The 23,145-nt window shown below is 35.4% G+C and overlaps 1 protein-coding gene across 1 annotated transcript in view; it reads right to left on the reverse strand.

The window, feature by feature from the left end:
- Positions 1–685: 685 nt before the first annotated feature.
- Positions 686–23,145, reverse strand: part of CLHC1 (clathrin heavy chain linker domain containing 1) — a 36,466-nt gene continuing 14,006 nt past the window's right edge. Inside the window, exons 5-12 of the mRNA XM_061211117.1 lie at positions 22,812–23,013; positions 22,584–22,696; positions 21,790–21,874; positions 20,308–20,414; positions 14,491–14,665; positions 7,738–7,940; positions 2,241–2,420; positions 686–882 (exon numbers count right to left, since the gene is read on the reverse strand). Coding sequence (XP_061067100.1) covers positions 686–882; positions 2,241–2,420; positions 7,738–7,940; positions 14,491–14,665; positions 20,308–20,414; positions 21,790–21,874; positions 22,584–22,696; positions 22,812–23,013 — 1,262 coding nt within the window. The remainder of the gene's footprint in view (positions 883–2,240; positions 2,421–7,737; positions 7,941–14,490; positions 14,666–20,307; positions 20,415–21,789; positions 21,875–22,583; positions 22,697–22,811; positions 23,014–23,145) is intronic.

Below are 23,145 nucleotides of genomic sequence, written 5' to 3' on the forward strand. Positions count from 1 at the left end.
CCTAAACTGAGATTTATACACTTACGTTCTTAGATTTTATCAAGATTCAATATACAGGAGGGATAAATTAGGAGTTTAGGAGTAGCATATACACACTATTATATATAAAATAGATAATCAACAAGAACATACTATATAGCACAGGGAACTCTACTCAACATTCTGTAATAACCTATATGGGAAAAGAATCTGAAAAAGAATGGATATGTGTATTGGGTTGGCCAAAAAGTTCATTCAGTTAATGAATACATTGCTCAACAAAGTTCTTGGCGAAAATGAAAAATGCCTTTTATTTTTACTTAAAACCGAATGAACTTTTTGGCCAATCCAATATGTGCATAACTGAATCACTTTGCTGTACACCTGAAACTAACATAATATTGTAAATCAACTATACTCCAAATTAAAATTAAATAAAAAATTAAAAAAATTAAAAAAAGAAAAAATAAAGTACATAGGAATTTTAGAAAGATTCAATATAGAAAATGACCATATAAAAAATGGAAGCAATGGTGTAAATATTTCAAGGACAAATCTAAATGTCATCATAACAAAAGAAGCATGATATATTTCTGAGAACTTCATACTCCAGATTTATTTATAAGTTAGTTATACCAAAATCAGTTTGCCTAACTGATATATATAAAATGTTGTAGAGGCTCCCTCAACTGGTTAAGATGTAGAACTACCAAAAAACATGCTGCATTAAGTTGACTGTATCATCCTCTTCAGATATTTCTGTAACCCCAGCTTGAGATCGAAGGACAGACATGATGTCATTAGATAATTTGTCAAACCCATTCTGTAAACATATATTTGCTAATTCCTGCCACTTTTCTAGGGAGCAAAATGGATCATTTATCGTAAGATGTTCAACTGCATCTGAGGAAATAAAAATACAATATTATAATATAGCACTTATTTGATAATCCACACTTAGCAATTCTTCAAAAATAAAGAGATATCATTTCAACTCCATTACTGTTAGACCTGATTCCTTTAAGTGTAATGTGGAGTGCCTAGTCGAGCTCATAGTAAGTACTCAAGTGTTAGTTCCTTCTCCTCCTCCTTTTTCATTAACCTTTTCATGCCTCAATTCAACTCTCCACCATTTCTCACATTACCTATTCCTCCACTCATCTCCTTCTTGGTAAGGTCAGCAAATGCTGAAGGTTGAAAGGAAGAGAGTTCAGAAAGTGAAGAATGTGGGCTCAGCCTTATTCACAGTCTATAAGGTACCACTAGGAACTATCAAACAAATTTGATGGTCAAGTTTTCATGATCCTTCAAACACTTTTATAAATGCCCTATAGTGCTAACCTAAGGGTTTAAAAAACTCTTTGGCAAAACCTCCATCCTATCTCTAGATAGAGACCTCTTAATGATGGGGCTTCTTTAACAAATATTTTTCTAAAGGAAATAAAAGAAGGATTTTGTTTATTAAAGAAAACTAATGATATTATTTACTTTTGAAAATCAATTATAGTGACCCTCTTTGGAACTATTTATGGAACTCGTTTATCTACTACCTGCATTACTTATAATACTTGATGAAAGAGGATTTCTATTCAGGTTATTGTAATCACTATTATTTTATTTCTACCATGATTACTATTTTCCTATCAAATAAAATATTTTAGTTGATATCTGTAATGATAATTTCTAAATTATCTTCCCAACTATGTTTTCATGTAATTTACTATTCTTTCTTTGGCCCCATATGATAATTTAAAATCAAGTTGTCTGCTCAAGTTTCTATATTAAATTAGAGAAAGGAAAGAAAAAAGTGAGATCTAATTAGTTATTCCTGATCCCACTCCAGAGTGAGGTTCAGAGTAAATAATATATGTAAATAATATTTTCATATATATTTGGTTTAGGAATTAAAAACATAAAGTTTATCTAAATAACATTTTAAAATATATATATAAATTATTAAATATACACATATGTTAATATATATAAAGATTTTACAGTAGTCATAGCTATTATAATAATTATGATGTTCCCCTCAAGCTTCAGAAGGAGTCTCTCTTCATTCTAATCCTCTCAACAAATATATACTATTGCCAACAGAGTATTATTAACATGGTAATCTTTACATTTATAAACACCTAAAGTTAACTCTTGCCAAGAATAAACTCTTAGGAAGATAGAGTTAACTCAAACATAATAATCTTGAACCTTTCCCTAAATAACCCACTACTATTTCTTTCACTACAAAATTTTACTTCACTTACCTTTCCCACCTTTATTTATTTCTTGAAGTAGCTTAATGCCAACTTTTTTCATATCTACAGAGAACAGGTGAAGTACAGCAAGACCAAAAGATAAATATGGTGGTTTCCCATTCCATTCGTTAGTGAGACACTGAATTAATTCAGTGTGGGGACATAACTTTATTAGCTGCATCAGGTCATCTGAAAGCAAAAATGAAAAACTGTGTCTCAACATCCTAATATGATACATCAACTAGAAACTGGGACTAGCTAATGTCTATATTTGCCAATCAACTCTTCTTTTTCCAGTCCTTCCAAAGCCCTCAGTGAATTCAACATTACTATCTCCAATTCAAAAAAAAAAAAAAATCATACTCAGCATAGCAAAAAACAAAGGAAAACTACCTAAACATAGTACCAGGAAAAAAAATTTATCAGAGAACAGTCTTGGAAAGAAATGTGGTATAAAAAAAGGACCAGGTTGACAATCAAGAATCCTGAATTCTAATCATAGCTCAATCAGTCACTTAATCTTTTGGACCTCAGTTTTTGCATCTTAAAGTGCTAGAATTAGTATCTCCACAATTTCTAAGTTCCCATCTAATACTACGTTATTTTTGTCTACATCTTGTTGCTCATTTGGGGGCCAACTTCTACTGAGTATATCTTTCTTTCTGTGCCTTGCATAGAAAAGGGGCTCAGTAATTTTCCTAAAAATATCAAGTATTTAGAAACCCAAATATGAAGATTTTAAGAAGCTGTTAGCTAGTTCAGGTAGCTAGAGGTTGAGCCATATGAAGTTGCCTACACTTGACCATTTTTTACTTCAAAAAAAAAGCAATTTCATATGGTTTAATCTACTAGTTAACCATTCAGATAATTTAAAGCTACAATCATGATTTATATTCTTAAATTTATAAACTTTGTGTTAACTTACTAAATTTTTTTAAGTAAAAGTATTCTTCTTGGGCCACAACAGAGGTAATTTTCAGAATAATTTCTGAGAGCATTTCAAGAACTACGTGTAAACATAACTGCACGCTAAAAGGTAATACAAGGTAATCTAGTGTTTATTAAACACATATTATTGTACTGTGAACTTACATATATTAAATTACTACATCTAATATTCAGTATAAGTCAGATATTATTATTCTCACATTACAAGTGAGGAAATGGGCTTAGAGAAGTTAATTTTCCCAGAATTAGACACATAGTCTAAAGAAGAACAGTTCATCGGACCCCCAGAGTCCATGACCTTCCAATCTATGGTGCTGCTCCTCCAAAATAATAAATATGTATGTGTGTGTGCACTGTGTGTGTGTATATATATATACATGCATACACACACAAAGAGAGAGAGAGAGACAAGGAGAGAGAAAGAGAAATGGTAAAAGATGAAGCAAGGAATTGCAGAATATAATTCTATATCAATGAAGTCAAATAATTTTTTAAAAATTTTCCCTAGAGAAGAGGTAGAAGTTTATGATTTGGGTCGCTCAATCTGGCCTCCACTAAGGTGAAGTTATTTATATAGGACCCCCTGTCTCCAACATTTCATAACTCATCCATCTCTCTCTATTTCATTCAATCAAGTATTCAAATACTCTTCTCCATTAATTGATTAAACAATATTTACTCCATTATGTACAAGATATGGTCTCTGACTAATTAGAAAGGACACAAGTTCAAATCCTATGAACTTACCCCTCTACTTACTTCAGAATGCATTTCCTTATTTCTTGGTTTGACATGTAATAATGATCATTATTTATCTTGTATGTTCTATTTGAATAAGGTTATAAGGGTCTATATATCAACCATGGTACTGTTTAACTCACAAATACCTAGATACTTAGAACAGTGGTTCTCAAAATATGGTCTAGGGTCCATAAAGTCAGAACTATTTTCATAAAAATACTAAAATTTGCCTTTTTCATTCTCCTTCTCTCACAAATATACAGTGGTGTTTTTCCAGAAGCTACATGACATATTACAATAGACTGAATATAGGATCAGATATGGGAAGCCAGCTATCTTCTATTAAACCAGACATTACAGAGATTTACAAAAATGTAAAACAGTGTCACTCTTTTCCTTAAATTGTTTAGCTTTGGAAAAGTTATTTTTCATAAAAATATTTTACTTATGACAATACATAATTGGTTTATTGTTGTTGGTTGTTTTTGTTTTTGTTTTTGGTCTCGTGGCACAGCTTGTGGTATCTTAGTTCCCCAACTAGGGGTTATTAAACCTGAGCCCTCAGCAGTGAAAGCACAGAGTCCTAACCACTGGACTACCAGGGAATTCCCTATTGTTATTTTAAACGAAAAATAAATAATGAAATTTGCAGCAACATGGATGGACTTGGAGGGCATTTTGCTAAGTGAAATAAGTCAGACAAAGAAAGACAAATACTGTAGGATATCACTTAATATGTGGAATCTAAAAAATAGATGAATCTGACTCACCTCACTCAGCTGCACCTGGGAAAGAGCCAGCTGACCAGCCTGTAGACTGATGTGACACTGCCCTGGCTGGAGACCCTGATTATATCCCACAATAAGCTGAGAAGCCTGCCCTTGCTGGGATGGGCACTGCCGGCACTCAACACCACGGACGTCTCCTTCAACGAGCTGGCCTCGTTGTCTCCTGACACCCTGAATGGCCTGAGCCACCTCCAGGAGCTCTACCTGTGTGGCAACAGGCTGCAGACTCTGCCCCCCCGACTCCTCTCCCACCTCCCCACCCCCCAGCTCCTGGCGCCCACGCCCCAGCTGAAGAAGCTCAACCTGGCTGAAAACCAGTTGAGAATATAACAAAACAGAAGCAGACTCACAGATATAGAGAACAAACTAGTTGTTACCAGTGGGGAGAGGGAAAGGGGGAGGGACAATATAGGGGTAGGAGATTAAAAGGTACCAACTATTAAGTATAAAATAAGCTACAAGGATATATTGTACAACACAGGGAATATGGCCAATATTTTATAATAACTATAAATGGAGTATAACCTTTAAAAATTGTGAATCACTATATTGTACACCTGTAACATATAATATTGTACATCAACTATACTCCAATAAAAATCTTTTTCTGGTTTAATTTCCTTTTTTTTTTTTTTGTTAAAGTCTTTATTGAATTTGTTGTAATATTGCTTCTGTTCTCTGTTTTGGTTTTTTTTTTTTTTTTTGGCTGCAAGGCATGTGGGATCTTAGCTCCTGGACCAGGGATCGAACCCACACCCCCTGCATTGGAAGGCAAAGTCTTAACCACTGACCACCAGGGAAGTCCCTGGTTTAATTTCTAATAGGATAAATATCAATTGATTATAACCCACATAGACAAAAACTCTTTGGGATCTTCAATGCTTTTTAAAACTATGAAGGAGACCTGAGACCAGAAGGTTTGAGAGCCTTGGATCTAGAATAATCCAGTTTCTAGATTGTTTCTAGCCTCGGAGTCTAGAATTCCAGATCTAGAATATAACCAGATAGGTACATTCACTTGTTTAATGATAATGGGGAAGGTGAACAAACAAATCATTTCAGGCTTTATTCTAGAAATCATTAGGGAGGAAAAACGAAGAGTTTTTCCTTCTAAAACAGATGCTCTATGAGTCATATTTATGCTTTTGGAACAAAAGACTTTTTTAGGACTTCACCTTTTTTGTTTTGTTTCTTTGATTTGTAAATGTAAAGCTGATAGTCTAAATCTGAGAAAGACCATTTTCTTCTGAAACCAGAAAGTATTAACAAACTGAGTCTGTCCCCTGAGGCCAAGGATGATACTTTGGAAAGCTGTGGTTGTTTGTCATTAAAAAGTAAAATAAGCAGAGTAATTTTTCAAACATTGTTTCTACCTTTTAAGCTTAATTTTCCTCAGGTTATTATTATCTTATGATGTTGTACTAAATAAATTCTGAGGATAAATATCAAGGTTCTAATTATATAAGAGAGTTAATATTTCTTAAATTAGTACAATATACAGTTGTCCCTTGGTATCCACGGGGTTTGGTTTCAGGACCCCCTGCAGATAGCAAAATCTGAGTATGCTCAAGTCTCTTATACAAAATGGCACAGTATTTTCATATAACCTACACACATCCTTCCATATACTTTAAATCATCTCTGGATTACCTAATACAATGTAAATGCTATGTAAATAGTTGTAAATACAATGCAAATGTTATGTAAATAATTGCTGGTGCACAGCAAACACAAGTTTTGCTTTTTGAAACTTTCTGGAATTTTTTTTCCCTCAAATATTTTCAATCTGAAGTTCATTGAATCCATGGATGTGGAACCCATGAATATGGAGGGCTGACTGTATAATTATTTTACAGTGTAATGCACTACTAGAGGAACAGGATAATATGATAATGAGTCAATCATGTTTCTATATACTCATGCAAGGCAAATTTTGCAAGCAAAAAAAAAAAACTTCACATTTCATTCAATAAAAATTCCAAGAGTAATTAAAACCTTTATTCCTTGACTAAAATAATTCTATGGAAAAATAATACTTAACACAGAAACTGAATCTGTATAACTTACATAATATTAATAAAATATATAATTAATTCAACAAATATTGTGTCGTAACTACTCTGCCAGATTCTGTTCCATTGCTGTGTGTATATAGGCAAATTACTTACCTCTCTGTGCCTTAGCCTCTCTTTGGACACAGTTATTTTTCATCTATAAAACAGGGATAATAACAAAACCTAGTTCATAGAGTTAACATAAGGATTAAGTGAGATAAGGCATGTAAAAAGCTGAACTATAGCTATTATTACACTAATAATGTCCGGCATGCTGTTACATAATGAATGAAAAAATTAATAACTCTAAAAAACAGATTCTAAGTAAAAGTCAATTTACTCTTTGAAAATGATCAGATTCTTTTTCCTGGAAAAATGTGACCTAAAAGTGCTATATTTTGTTCCATTGTGCAATTTCTTAGAACTGGAGTACACAGCTTGCAAAATCAGGATTGACATAGGCCTGGGATATGGGGATATGCCAGTACTGCCTGTACATTAAGGCTACTGCTGAACTAGACTATAATAAGAGATCAGCTCATTCAACTAGGATCACCCTAAGGTCCACAATTCTCTCAGATCACTGCCCAGCTGCAACCTAGGTGTTTCAAACTTTTTAAATCAACATTATTTCACTAATTCTTCATTTCTAATGCTTATATTATAGTTCAGAATGTTATATATAAGTTCAGTTATTTTTTAAAAATCCTTTAAGTAGCATGGTCCAAATATCTGCAAGTTTACTAAATGTTTATGTACTGAAGAAATATATAATGTATTTGAATGTCCACCATCAAAGTCAATCAGCTTCAGCTTACCTGTTTTCACTAAAAATTACAAAAGAAATCTACTTACCGGTATACACAAAACAAGCTTTATAATGTATAAGTCCAAAATATTGCCTACTATCATGGGTGATCTTACAATTCAAGTCCAGAATTCGAATGTATACAAATAATAGGCTTTTTCACTTACCAGAAGTAAAGTCCTTGAATTGTTGTATGTATTCCATGGCCCCATGAATTTGACCCTGTTTACACAGGCAAAGAAGAGCTTTCTTGTGCAGGCCACATTCACTATAGATAATCTGAGCTAAAGCCAGACACTTGGCCTTGTTATAAGTATCCTGCTCCCCATAATCAAAAATCACATCCCCAGCCTCCTCAGAAAATGTCAACCTAGAGCAAGCAGATCAATAGGGCACACGTTAGTGAGCTCTTGATGAATGGATGAGAATGAAATATTTGAAAATTCAGCACAGTAGAACTGGATTTTCTATGGTCTATAAGGATTCCAAGTTAGTAGGCAACTGATGAAATTAAACATATCCCAGACTTAACAACAAGAACAAAAACAATCAGCATGTCTTCCTTTGGGGGAAGTAATTTTGGTGAAACTGAGCTCAACTTTAAAAAAATCTACAAACAAGGTTAAAACTCTCCTGAAAAGATTGGTGGGATTTAAAATTTCAAGGTACACAAAAATTCTCTCATAATTGAGGCTCTCAATGTTCTTAGCTGTTATCTGGATTCCAAAACCCTGTAGAATGTAAGAACTTATTAAATGTTGGTTAAAGATAGTGACAAAATCTTTAGCTCAAAATTACCAACAGATCTTGCAAGCATTTATACTAAAAGGAAAACAGAAAGTGCAACAGCAGTGTTTTGTTTTTTTTTTTTAATTGTTATAGATTTGAAAGAAACAACGGGGGGAATAAAGGGACTTAACTGTGTCTATTAGGAGAGACTGAAGAAACAGTTCTTTTGAGATGGCTCAAATAAGTAGGTTTCACTTTTCATCAATTTTAGTGCACCATCTTCATACACAATTGAAGGGAACCATCTGTACTACTAACTCCACCTAGAAACTATCAGCATAAGCCAAAAAACATTTGGGTATCATTAAAGATATCACTTCTAATTACTGGCTGTACTGAAACTGGGTTTTATAGTTTGGGTTTTTTTTTGGCCACACCATGCAGCATGCAGAATCTTAGTTCCCTGACCAGGGAGCGAACCCGTGCCCCCTTCATTGGGAGCATGGAATCTTAACCACTGGACTGCCAGGGAAGTCCCACAATTATATGTTTAATTAATAGTTACAGAATAACAACAGTCACATAATATTAGTGTCTGTATACATGTAATAAAATGCCAATAACAATAAAATGAAATCCTGAAACCCCTACAAAATGTCTCTTTATTGAAAATTAAGTAGATAAAGCCCTCTGTGTTTGTTGGGGCAGGCAGCAGAGAGGTGGGTCTAAAATCAAAAGGAAGCTCCTGAGTACGAATCAACTATTTAGGAAGCAATTCTTCGACTTCCACATTTTAATACCAAAATATAAGTTTTGGTAGTTAAAGCCACAACGTTTCCTGAGACTGAACAAGTCGTTATTTCAGTTGTTGTAGTGACGGCATTACTGGAGCAATGAAAATACCAGTATCTTAGTATTTATTTCTCTTATTAATACCATTATTTCCTTATTTTCAGCGGTCACCCTCACGATGCTGTTCCACCTGAGAGAAGGCCAGAGTTGAGACTAAGGTTGCTCTGTCTTCGTTTGTCACTTTCCAAAAGGATGATCAGAAGCAAAGAGTATGATTAAAAAGAAAATTATCCAAAGGGAGGAGGAGGATCAAGCCCCAGAAGAATGGAATTGGCCCCGAAGAAAAAGCAGGTGGTGGGGGGTGGGGGGGTGGGGGGGTGGGGGGGGTCGGGGGGTGAGAAAAACAAGGATTCTAGCCCTGGGGTAAGACAGGTAGCAGTCAGACACCCAAAACAAGGTTTTGCCTTGTTTTCAGTTTGTAGCACTTTTTCAGTAGTAGTCATCCAATAATTTTTTTGAAAAAGGCCAGATTTTTGTTTTTATGAGTTCCTAATGGAGACCTGAAATGTATGAATAGGTATAATTCATAGTTATCCAAAGCCTTCTAATTTTAGTGCATAGTTTTACCACACAGTTCCATCAAAGCTTAAGAAAAAATAAAAATGCTGCCAGAAGATTCAAATCTAGTATTTTAAAATTAATCACTACCAATATGGTATGGAGTAAAGTTGTAATGATTTTTATAGTGTCTAAGGTATCTAAATAGAAGAAACCCAAAACATGGAAAATCCAAACAATATTAATTAGCTCATGAATGCTCTAGAGTTGAGTGGGTTAAATCAAATTGTCCTATTTAGAATAAAGACATTTATGCTAAATGGTATCTCCAGAAAAATATAGAAATACAAATATGAATAATTCGGGAAAAATGTAGTGGTATTTTCCCACTTTATGCACTCAGGGAAATGCGTAAGAGTTTAAATTCTTACAAGTAAGAGGTAGAATGGGCCAAGTATATGTAAGGAAATTAATCTTGTCTGAAGTGTCTTTGCAGTAGATAACAGGTGTTAGTAATGAACATGCACTTTCTGATGCTGTCCTCATGCCTGCACCATTTCCAGGGCTCCCTGACAAGTACTTTTTGTGGAGAGTGTAGAAGTGTGACCAAGCAGAGAAAGAAAGAAGGAGGCAAAGACTGAAAAGAGGGGTACACATATGGAGAAGTTTCCTAAAACAGGAATTACGTGAACATAATTATTAATTATTATGTGAATAATTAATTACTATGTGAACAGTAAGTGAAGGCATAATAAGACAGGGTGAGAGAAAGCTACTTTGCACTGGGAAACAATAGTGAGATCAAATCCAGGACAGTTTTATGACTATCCAGAGTTGTGCAGGGAAATGATGAATTTGAAATGGGTAGCAGTAGGTAGTAGTATGCAAACTTGCCATTTTTGTTTGGGACATTTCTAAGTCATGGATTTGTTATTTAGGGAGTGCTTACATTTGTCCATCTACTCCCTTATGATACACTTCTTAAAGATGAGAACTGTACCTACTCTCTAATATGTATTCTATGTCCCTATGCATTTAGAGCCAAGAAAGCATAGCCCTTAGGCTGCAAAATAAGGCGGCCATGGCTACTAGAGAGATGACAGGGAGGCCTTTTGTCACTCTGCTTTCCAATACTCATAGCCCAACCCATGCCCACATAGACCCAGCAAAAGGAGCTGTTATCTATTTCCAGATTGATCTTCATAAGCTGGTAGACACAGTTTTGGTGCCTACTCAGGTCCCCTTTACTGGGCCAGTGTCCCTTCTCCAGCTGATTATTGACAGCTCATAGCTGCCCCTTCTCCAAAGAATTGCCCTCAGCTGACTGGAGCCACCTCACCCAGAAAATTATGCCTATCTTTCAACCACCTAGTAATCTAGAGCTGATGACTGACTAGTAAGGGATACAAAAAGCCAGTCCCATAATCAAGTGGTAACAACTTTGCGGTATGGCTTATGCTCCACAGCTCTCTCCTTATAATACTAATACTAGACTTCACCTGAGTTCACATCCTTGCTTGGCTCTTTCCCTATCCTATCTCACTCCTTCCCTTGTAAAATTTCCCAGGCAGCAAATGACTTCACCTAAATCCAGGTATCATGCTCTCTTCAAAGGCATAAGAAGCCTGAGTGCCAAAAATATTCCCCTTTGCCCCATTATTTAGCAATAGTCCTACCTTCTCATGATAAAGTCAATCAGGACTTCCAGACTCACAGAGCCTAAAGTTGCAGGCATGGGAAGCACAAACTCCCTGTGCTGATGGTTCATTCTAAGTGTCAACTTGATGTTGTTGGTCAAATAATATCAAGTTGACACTTGATATTATTTGACCAACAACAGATATTTGGTCAAATATTATTTTGGGTGTGTCTGTGAGAATGTATTTGAAGAGAGTAACATTTTAATTGGCAGGCTGAGTAAAGCAGATTGCTCTCCTGAATGTGGGTGGCCCTCATCCAATCGGTTAAAGGCCTGAATGGTACAAAAAGGATGACTCTTCCTCAAGTAAGAGGGAACTCCTCCTGCCTGACTACTTAGCTGGGACATCAGTCTTTCCTGCCTTTGGGTCTCAAGGCTGCCGGCTTTCGGACTGGAAGTTACAGCATTGACTCTCTCGAGTCTCTGGATTGCTGATTGCAGATATTAGGACTTCTCAGCCTCCATAAACATATGAGCCAATTTTTTATTTATATATATTTTTTCTGTTTCTCTGGAGAATCCTGACTAACACACTCTCCAAGCAGGCTCCTGGGAGTAATAGTTGAGCAGGACCACTCTTCATTTCCCAGACCCAAGTATTCTACCTATTGGGAATACAGCACTATATAATTATCATTGGTTTAAGGAGTACATGTCTTCCTAAAGGATGTTCCTCCGTCTTCGAAAGATGAAGTGACAAGTTGGCATCACCTGGACACCATCTGAACCTTCCATGAACCAAGTTTGGGTTTTTTTTTTCTTCTCCTGTCTGTTGGTCTTAGGTAACCCCACCCTTGCATGAGCCGATAGGTGTGAGCTGTGGAAGCAGTGTCCATCAGGCAATGGTAGTTGACATGGAGTCTAGGCCACTTATTCATGAAGCTTACTTGCGTGCTCTGGAACTGACTGAGCATGATCTTGGTTGTACTTGATTTTACATGGACTCTCCTGAGCCCACCTGACCTTATGACTTGGTGAGTCTGTCAGAATACAGTTCATGATGGGCATTTCTAGTTACACTCACTGACATTCCATGGATAAATACTCCAACTTTAGCAGGACCCAATAGCTGTTTTTTGAATGGTATACAGTTGTCTGTTACAGGTGGCAGATGATCTACTGGTATGTCTCTGGGTAGTCCCAAGACAACTGAACACTGTTAGTGGGTAAATCAATAACCATGGTTTATAAATGGGAAAAGAATTTGGGGACTTCCATGGCGGTCCAGTAGTTAAGACTCTGTGCTTCCACTGCAGGGGGCACAGGTTCGATCCCTGTTCAGGGATCTAAGATCCAGCATGCCACACAGCGTGGCTAAAAAAAACAAAAAAGAATTTCAAAAAGAATAGATACGTGTGTATATGTATAACTGAATCACTTTGCTGTACACCTGAAACTAATACAACATTTTTAATCAACTATACTCCAACATAAAATCAAAATCAAGAAAAAAAAAAAAACATGGTTTAATAAAGGCATGGTAACCACAGTCATTCTACCAGACAAGCCATCAAGACCAAAACTGTAAGTAAGAAGAATCTATAATGGGTGATAGAGAAAGATAATGAGTACTAATTAATATGTATGAATCTCAAAATAAATGTAAGTGAAAGAAGCCAGACCAAGGAGAGAAAAGAATATACAATGTGTGATTCCATATATATAAAATTCTAGAAAACAAAAACGAATCTAGAATAACATGAAGTAGATCAGTGGTTATCGAGAGGTGGTGGAAGGAAGGAGGAGGCATTACGAAGGGACATAAGGAAACATTTGAGGGTCATGGATATGTTTATTATCTTGATTGTGGTGATGATTTCATGGATATATATATATATATATATATATATATATATATATATATACGTCAAAACTTAAATTGTACACCTTAAATATGTGCAGTCTACTGTGTATCATTTGTGTCTTCATAATGCTGTTTTAAAAAAACTCATCAAATTGTACACTTTAAACATGTATAGGTTATTGTATGTAAATTATATCTCAATAAAGTTGTAAAAAAAACAAATTACAGCCCTAGGACCTAGCAACAAGGGCTATAGTTCCTCCCACTAACCCTCCTCTTATAAGTTTCCCCAAGAATTGACCACAAAATCCTAGAGAAGATATGCCTGGATGGAGTGAACTTAATGTGAGAAGCATACAGATCTGTACTGTGCAAATGGTTGACTAAGGCAGATGCTGTTTTGGTGTCCTGCCCAAATCCTCCTTACTGGGCCAACGTACCCTTCCCCAGCTGCTCTGGGTGTTGGCTGCCAGTGGCTCACAGGTCCTTCCCTTCCATAGGGAATTGCCCTGGGCTAGTGGGAGCCACCATGCCCAGACTTATGTACTCCCATCTAGGCAGCCCACAGCCCTTGACTGACTGATGGAGAAGCAAGGAAGGCTGGCCCCTTGCCTCAAGTGAGAACAGCTCTGTGATGTGTTTTATGCTTCAGAGCCATCCCGCTATAAATAAGGTCAAGGTTAGAACTTGCCTGAGGTCACGTCCTTGCTTGGCTCTTTCCCCTTCCCTGTTCTGCTTCACTCAGTCCCTTATAGGTTTTTCTTGAGAAGCCCTCCTTCTATCAACCATGTACACCCAAATTCCTGTTTCAGGCTTTGGTTCCAGGGAACCCAATCTAAGGGAAACCTGGTACAAATCTGCCAATTTGTGCCGAGACTCAACTCCAAGAAGCCACCTCCTGCCTGTCCTTGCTGGTTTGTATGTTCTTTTAAATGCTACCTTGGGTCCATGTCCCTCCTGCTTACAAGTTTTCTCCTGGGTTTATCCTTTACATGCATCCACAGCCTGCCTGAAAACAGGTTCCTGCCTTATCCCTCTGAGCAGCATGATACTGATCAATCCTTTTCTATCCTTACCTATCAACTTCCATGCAGCATTAAGTGGTCATGAATCATCTTGTCAACTGCCTTGAGTCAACTCCTGATCTGGGCTCATTGTGACTAGGCCCTATTACTCTATCCATGAATGCTTAGTAAATACTTTATGACTGATTAGTTGCAATAGAGATTTGAAATAAATGCTCAAATAATGTACTGATAAGAAAACTATTAAAATTTGAGAACAAAAAACTTTATTAAGCAAATTTCAAAATTAAGTTAAAAGTTTAACTTTGCTTACCTTTCCTGGGTGACCCAATTGATAACTAAATCTAAACGTTTTTCAGATAATCCACATTTGATTCCTTCCAGGGTTAGTTCTGCATCAACAGGATGTCTAAAAGCATGACTTATGCTAAAGATAGCCTCAAAAAATAAGAGTAATGGGAAAGGCTTTCCTCTAATTTTTCCAACAGCTACAAAGAGAAGAAAAGTTTTTGAGTCAAATACTTTTAAGTAATAGTTTGCTTTTCCTGACTTCATATTCTTATTTTCATCTCATTGCATTTTCTAAAAATTTTAATCTAAAATTACATATTTATAATTTTTAAGTAATGCTTGCGGATTAAACTTTATATTTTGGATAATGACTAAATATCATGTGCTATGTGAAAACCTAGGCAGAGGTTGGAGTGATGCGTCTACAAGCCAAGGAATGCCAAAGATTGCGGACAGCTACCTAGAAGCTAGGAGAGCAGCATGGAATGGAAATCTACTTCAGAGCCTCCAGAAGGAACTTTAAAAAGCTATAAACTGGGAATTCCCTGGCAGTCCAGTGGTTAGGACTCAGCGCTTTCACTGCCGTGGGCCTGGGTTCGATTCCTGGTCAGGGAACTAAGATCCTGCAAGCTGCATGGTGCAGCCAAAAAGAAAAATTTTTTTATTTAAAAATTTTAAAGAAGCTGAAAGAATATACTACCAGCAGACCTGTACTATAAGAAAGGTTAAAGGTAGTCCTTCAAGCAGAAGGAAAATGACACAAGATAGAAAAACAATCTACACAAAGGAATGAAGACCAGAGATGGTAAATGCTATGAATATAAGCATTTAGAAGTAAAGTTGACCCCTGAACAATGCAGGGGTTAGGGGCGCCAACCCCCACTCAGTCAAAAATCCATGAATATGTGTATCCACATGGGTCCTCCATATCCACAGTTCCACAACCACAGATTAAACCAATGATGGGTCATGTATTACTATAAGAAGTATTTATTGAAAAAACTCCACCTATAAGTGGACCTGTGCAGTTCAAATTCGTGTTGTTCAAGGATCAAACTGTATACTGTTTTCATACAATGCATGAAGTAGTACAATATCACCTGAGTGTAGAATGTGATAAGTTAAAGATATAACCCATAAAGCCTAAAGTAACAACCAAAATAAGACAACAAAGAGTTATAGGCTCATAAATCAACAAAGGAGAAAAACGGAATCGTAAAAAAATTCAACTAATCCAAAAGAAGGTAGAAGAAGAGAAAAAAAAGTAACAGAGATGAGAAAAACAGAAAACAAAAGTCAGCCATGTCAACAATCACATTAAATGTAAATGATCTGAACACCCCAATTAAAAGACAAATATTGTCAGACTGTATAAAAAAGCAGGATCCAAGTACATGTTGCCTAGAAGACACTGACTTTAAATACAAAGACACAAATTAAGTAGATTAAAGTAAAAGTATGGAAAAGAGATACACCATGCTAATACTAATCAAAAGAAAGATGGAATCACACTTCCAATTTCAAAACTTACTACAAAACTACAGTAATCAAGACAGTATGATTGCACAGGATGGACATCTAGAGCAACAGAACAGAATTAAGAGTCTAGAAAAAAACCTCAAACATTTATGGTCAATTGATTTCTTACAAAGGGGGGCCAAAACAGTTTAATGGGTAAAGAAAAGTCTTTTCAACAAATGGTGCTAGGAAAACTGGATATCCACATGCAAAAGAATGAATTTGGACCCCTATCTCACACCAAACAAAAAAATTAACTCATAGTAGACCATAGACCTATAGGAATAAAACTCTTAGAAGAAAACATAGGCTCTTAAGTTAGGCAAAGATTTCTTAAGATACAAAACCAAAAGCACAGTCATAAAAAAAGAAGATCGGTAAATGGGACTTCATCAAAGTTAAAAACTTTTGCACTTCAAAAAAACACCAACAAGAGGGACTTCCCTGGCGGTCCGGCAGTTGGGACTTCGCCTTCCAGTGCAGGGGGTAGGGGTTCGATCCCTGGTAAAGGAGCTAAGATCCCACACGCCTCGTGGCCAAAACATAAAACAGAAGCAATATTGTAACAAATTCAATAAAGATTTTAAAAATGGTCCACATCAAAAAAAATTAAAAACAAACAAACAAATGAACAACAACAAAAAAACCACCACCAAGAAAGCAAAAATGCAATCCACAGACTAGAAGAAAATATTTGCATATCATCTATCTGATACGGGATTTTGTACCTGGAATTAAAAAGAGCACTTGCAACTCAATAATAAAAACATGAATAAAACAATTATCAAATGGGCAAAGAATAGACAATTGTCCAAAGAAGATAAAATGGCCAACAGGCACATGAAAAGATGCTCAACATTGTTAGTCATTAGGGATATGCAAATGAAAACCATAATGAGGAAAAGAAAAAAAAACAATGAGATACCATTTCACACAGATTAGAAAGGCTTTAATCAAAAAGACAGACATTAACAAGTATTGGTAAGGATGTGGAGAAATGAGAACTCATATACTGGTGGTGGAAATGGAAAATAGTGCAAACAGTTTAGCAGTTCCTCAAAGTATTAACATAGAGTTTCCATATAACCCAGAAATTCTTTTTTATTTATTTATTTATTTGTTTGTTTGTTTGTTTGGCTGTGCCAGGTCTTAGTTGTGGCAGGCAGGATCTTTGTTGCCACATGTGGGATCTTCATTGCGGCCTGTAGGATCTTTAGTTGCGGTACACAGGATATTTAGTTGCAGCATGCAAACTCTTAGTTGCAGCATGTGGGATCTAGTTCCCTGACCAGGGGTCGAACCCAGGCCCCCTGCACTGGGAGCCCAGAGTCTTAGCCATTGGACCACCAGGGAAGTCCCTAACCCAGAATTCTACTCCTAGGTATCTATCCAAGAAAAATAAAAACATATCCACACAAAAACTTGTACAGAAATGCTCAGTTACATTACTCATAATAACCAAAAAGTAGAAACAACCCAAATGACCATAAACTGATGAATGGATAAACAAAATACAGTACATCCATACAATGGAATATTATTTCACCATAAAAAGGAATGAACTACTGATATATGCTATGGCATGAATGAACCTCAAAAACATTAAGCTAAGTGAAAGAAGCCAGTCACAAAAGACTATTTATTGTATTATCATATTTATATGAAAGGTCCAGAATAAGCAAATCTATACAGACAGCAAGTAGATTAGTGGTTACCCAGGGTTTGGAAGAGAAGCAATAGAGAATGAGGAGTTAATCGGTACAAGGTTTCTTTTTTTGGAATAATGAAAATGTTCTAAAATTAAATTTTGGTAATGGTTATACAACTCTGTAATTATAATAAGTTTATTAAATTTTGTGGCATTTTCCCCACATATGCCATATGCATATGCCAATTTAAACCTCAGACTTATGAAAGTTACTGTTTAACACCCAAAATGCCTAGTGTCAGCATTCATGATATAAGAATACTTTTGCAGTGTAACACGATCTGATAATCACTCAGTTATTAAATTGTAAATAATTGGGATGGTTTCTTGACTTCAAGTCCACTGAATAAAAACTATAAAATCACACTCTGTGTTACCGTGCACTAGGATCAAATACTGAAAACTGTGCGGGCAAAAATATGAGACACGCCCATTTGCACACAATTCATAGTCATGCAATCTCTATTAATACATATGTTTATATACACTATGTGTAGACAACAGATTTTCTGTGTTTAGGTAAAAGCAAAAAGAATGTTTTTGTTCAAATTGCTGAATTTAAAGGTATTTTTAAGAAATTTATTTAAAACAAGCTGTATATATTTGACATCAAGAATTTCCACTTAGAACTAAGATAAGACTAATTAATCTCTATATTTGTAAGCTACATTGAGTATACCTCCCCTTTATGTATACCCCTGCATTTCCTTCTGAGCTTCTCATCTTTTAAAAATGCATCTTAGTTTTAAAATAAAAGAATATTTTGTGATTCTCAGAAACACTCAGTAAGTACCACCAGTCTAGTATTGGTGAACTTCTCAGAATAAAATCCACATACCTAGAAAATGAATAAAAGTTGGCTGTTTTCCAATTTCACTGGTAATTATATTTATTTAAGCATTAATTGCAAGCACTGAGTTTTACTGAAACTTGCAATCCATACTTTGAGCAGACCAAGTCAAAGGGAGAAGAGAAACTCAGGAATATACTAATATCACTTAAAAAAAATTTTTTTTTAAGTTTTTAATTTTTTTAATCACTTTTAATTTATGCTAAATTCAGAGCACATCCAAAGAAAGAGTTCCTGGGTATTTGTAAGATGTCTGAAACTTCTGAGTAAAAATTAAACATTTTAACATTTAACATTTAAAATTAAACATCAACGTCAAAAAAAAAAAAACAAAAAACCTGAACACTAAAAACTACAAAATATTGCTAAAAGAAATTTTAAAAGACCTAAAAAAAATGGAGAGATATACCATATTTAAGGGTTCACTGGATCAGAAAATTCAATACTGTTCAGTGTCTGTTCTCCCTAAGTTGAACTACAGAGTCAGTGCAATCCCCAGCAGGTCTTTTTGTAGAAATTTACAAGCTGATTTCAAAAATGTAAACAGCAATACGAAAGACCTAAAATAGCCAAACCAAATCTGATAAAGAACAGAGTTAGAAGACTAACACTATCTGATTTCAAGACTTACTATAAAGCTACAGTAATCAAGACAGTGTAGTATAGGCATCAAGATAAATAAATAGATCAGTGAAATAGAACAGACCTATGGACAACTGATTTTCAACAAAGGTACAAAGGCAATTCAGTGGAGAAAGTCTTTTTAATAAATTATCCTCGAACAACTGAATAGCTATCAGCAAAAAAATAAACTTTGACCCATACCTCACACCATATATAAAAATTAACTCAAACTGGATCATAGACCTAAATGTAAACCTAAAACTATAAAATCCTTAGGGAAAAAAAAAAATAGGAGAAATATCTCTGCAGATTAAGCACAGATTTCTTAGGTACGACACTAAAATCTCAATCCCTAAACGAAAAAACCTCATAAATTAGATTTCAACAAATTAAAGACTTCTACTCTAGAAAGACACTGTTAAGAGAATGAAAAGACAAGCCACAAACTGGGAGGAAATATTTGCATCATGTATCTGGTAAAGGATTTTTATTCCTAGAATGGAACACTACTCAGCAATAAAAAAGAATGAATTATTGATAGATGCAATAACATGGATGAATTTCAAAATAATTAGGCTAAGTGCAAGAAATCAGTCAAAAAAGGATACCTACTATATGATTCCATTTATATAAAATTCTCGAAAATGCAAACTAATCTTTGGTGACTGAAAGCAGATTAGTAGTTGCCTGGGGACTGGAGGCAAGCTCTGGGAGACCAGTGCGAGGGATGGGGAGTAGTGGGAGGGAGGGATCACTGGGGGAATGAGGGAACTTTTGGAGGATACATATGTCAAAACCTAACAAACTGTACATTTTATGTACAATTTAGTGTATGTATGTCAACTCACCACAACAAAGCTGTTTTTTAAAGGAAGTGGAGCAAATCTGACAAAATATTAACATTTATTAAATCTTGATAGTGAGTACATGGCTGTTATTTATGTTTCTCACACTTTTCTGTATACTTGAAATATTTCATAATTTAATTTGGAAAACCTAATCAAACTCCTTAATGTTACAGGTAAGGAAACTGAGTAAATGGTAGATCTTGTTTCCCAGTTCAATACTCTTCCCATTCTATCAGGAAAAAAAAAAGTATAATTAGCATACATATGTAAGGTTCAGAGAGAAATGCTTACCCTTAAATTTACTCACTGTCCCAATGTTTTGAAGAATTCTTCTAGGACTGTTTGCTGCAAAATAAACTGCCTTTTCATATTCCCCAAGTGAGATTAATTCATTGAACCTACAGCCAGTGCATTTCATTATATAGTAGTACACAAAAAAAGTAAAGAAAAGTGATGAGAAATGTCTAATACAGACTAAACATAGTAGCATAGTAATACAGAAAAGCACCTCTAATAAATTACAACTAGATTCATTCACTCTGTGAGATATTCTTTCACTTCCTTCCCTAATATTGTTTTTTGTAGCCTCAGAATAAGACTCACCTGCCAGGTGACTTGAACCTGATCCTGTACCTTATTCCTATAGTGCTGAGAGCAAGCCATAGAAAGAGCAACTGAATTTATTCAGTTGAAAAAACTTCAACTGAATTTATAATAAGCTCAGATTTTTTTTCTCTCATATCATCTCCAGAAGAAAAGGGGAACCAGGGGAAAGAAGGGCAATCTGCTTAAAGGCTCAGCCTAGGGGAAATATTAATTGCACACAAAGGCTGCCAAGTTGAAGATCAAGAAATGTCCTTGGTATTCAGAAGCCTTAGTTGCTCTGATAGGAATCAGACTCCCAACTAAATGTGAGACTAATACAAGAAGAAAAGATAATAGTTCAGATAACTTAAGCTTCTACTTCTCTTCCTAGGGCAAAACATCTCCAACTCAGTCCTTACTCACAATTAATAAAACTATGGCAAACAGGATTTAAAGAGTGTTGCAAATGAATGTGGAACCCCAGAGGAGAAAAACACCAAAGTAACATTAAGCAAAATACATAAAACTTTTAACCTCAACCAGGGTTTTTCTCTCATATCTGAAGCTGATAGACTTAGAGAAGCATAGGGTGTAAGGAAATAATCCAGGCTTTGGTGCCCCTCAAAATGATCTTTACCCCTTTTTTGTACCATATCAACAAGCAAATCAACAGTTGAAAACTGTTTAACATAGAAGACTAGGGATATTACATATGTTCACTACATACTGGCCTCATAGCCTATGAATTAACCTCTTAAAGAATAAAGTCTTAGATCTCTAAGCCTCTACTATAAAATATATATAATAATTTAATAAGTATTAGGGGGAAATATGCCTTCCTAATATGTCATAGGATGGAAATAATGAGAAAAAAAGGACTAAATTGGCTAGGATAATCTGACACAAGAAGGTCAGAAAAAAATAAATAAAAAATATAAAATATAAAAATAAAACTTAACACTACAATCCACCTATATCCTCCGAAAAATCTCCTAGACTATCAACCTGGTATTTTTTCCACAAAGAATCTATTTTTTAAAATTCTAGCTTATTTTCTAATTTGTCTACCAGAGTAGAATTTTAAAATACAAAAGCTAGAGACTACAGCTCAAAAAGATGCTAAATAAATATTAAATAAATGCTATAATATCTTAACAAGGACAATCAAAAAGCTTTTAAAATATTTGCCTTTCAACGTAGTATAGCAAAATTTCAGCTTCTTTTGCCTTGCCTGGGTCATCTTCAAGTAGTTCTTCAACAATGTCTTGTTCACCTGTAAATATTGAAAGCACCACTGGATGACATTTAAGGTTATCAATCAATAGAAAATAACAAACATATAAATGTTTAATACCAACAACTTAATACTATAGTTTCTAATAGCACCAACCTCTTCCTAAACTGAGTAGCTTCCCCATCCCTTTCTTTCTTATTTTCAGGTACATTTTCAGGTATTCTCTCCTTGGCTAACCAAGTCTACTCTTTACCAATTATTTGTCAGCTGTTGAAGGAAGAAGCCCACAGGGTAACAGAGACCTAACAGAAGTAAGTACATTTTTACTTTCTTTAAACTCAGCCTAGGAAAATCCCCATTCTTTAGCTTTCTGGGGAAAAAAAAAATGTTTTCCGTTATTCATGTTAATTAAAAAATATAGGGCTTCCCTGGTGGCGCAGTGGTTGAGAATCTGCCTGCCAATGCAGGGAACACGGGTTCGAGCCCTGGTCTGGGAAGATCCCACATGCCGCGGAGCGGCTGGGCCCGTGAGCCATAATTACTGAGCCTGCGCGTCTGGAACCTGTGCTCCGCAACAAGAGAGGCCGCGATACTGAGAGGCCCGCGCACCGCGATGAAGAGTGGCCCCCGCTTGCCACAACTAGAGAAAGCCCTCGCACAGAAACGAAGACCCAACACAGCCATAAATAAATAAATAAATAAATAAATAAAAATTAATTTAAAAAATATATATATATAGATCATTTACCGTGTAAATCTTTATTTTTCTGAATGTGCTCCATGAAGTCTTGAAATGATCTGCTCATATCAGATTTTACCCACAAAGTAAGTGCCTGTGAAATAATCTGCAGTCTTTGATGACTATAAAGATAAAAAACATTAACAATATACCGAACCTAAAATCAAATAGTGGAATATTAAAATAAACACAAATAAAAGCTTCAAACTGTAAAAAATATATATTCAACTTTCATACCGAAACTGTAATTCATTGTTCAGATTTTCAGCTAAATCTCGCCGTTCTAACACCACAATCATTTCCTCATCTAAATCTGCCTTCCTCTGAGCTGGTAAATATTTTTTTGACATAAGTTGCTCAATTTCTGCATATTTATCTTCAAGATGTTTCAAGTATTTAGTGAGAGCATCTAAACTGACAGATTCTTGGAGAGTCATGCCTAAGGGAAAAGGGAACAAATCAAACAAGCCAAGCCATGTGTGGGACTCCTGTGCTCAAACAGCAAGTCTTAGCACAATAGGTCAGATGGTTGACTACGTTAAGAAATAATTAAGAAATTGTAGCATGCACT

This window comes from Eubalaena glacialis, chromosome 14 (genome assembly GCF_028564815.1).
Source record: "Eubalaena glacialis isolate mEubGla1 chromosome 14, mEubGla1.1.hap2.+ XY, whole genome shotgun sequence".
In the NCBI taxonomy this organism is placed as follows: Eukaryota; Metazoa; Chordata; class Mammalia; order Artiodactyla; family Balaenidae; genus Eubalaena; species Eubalaena glacialis.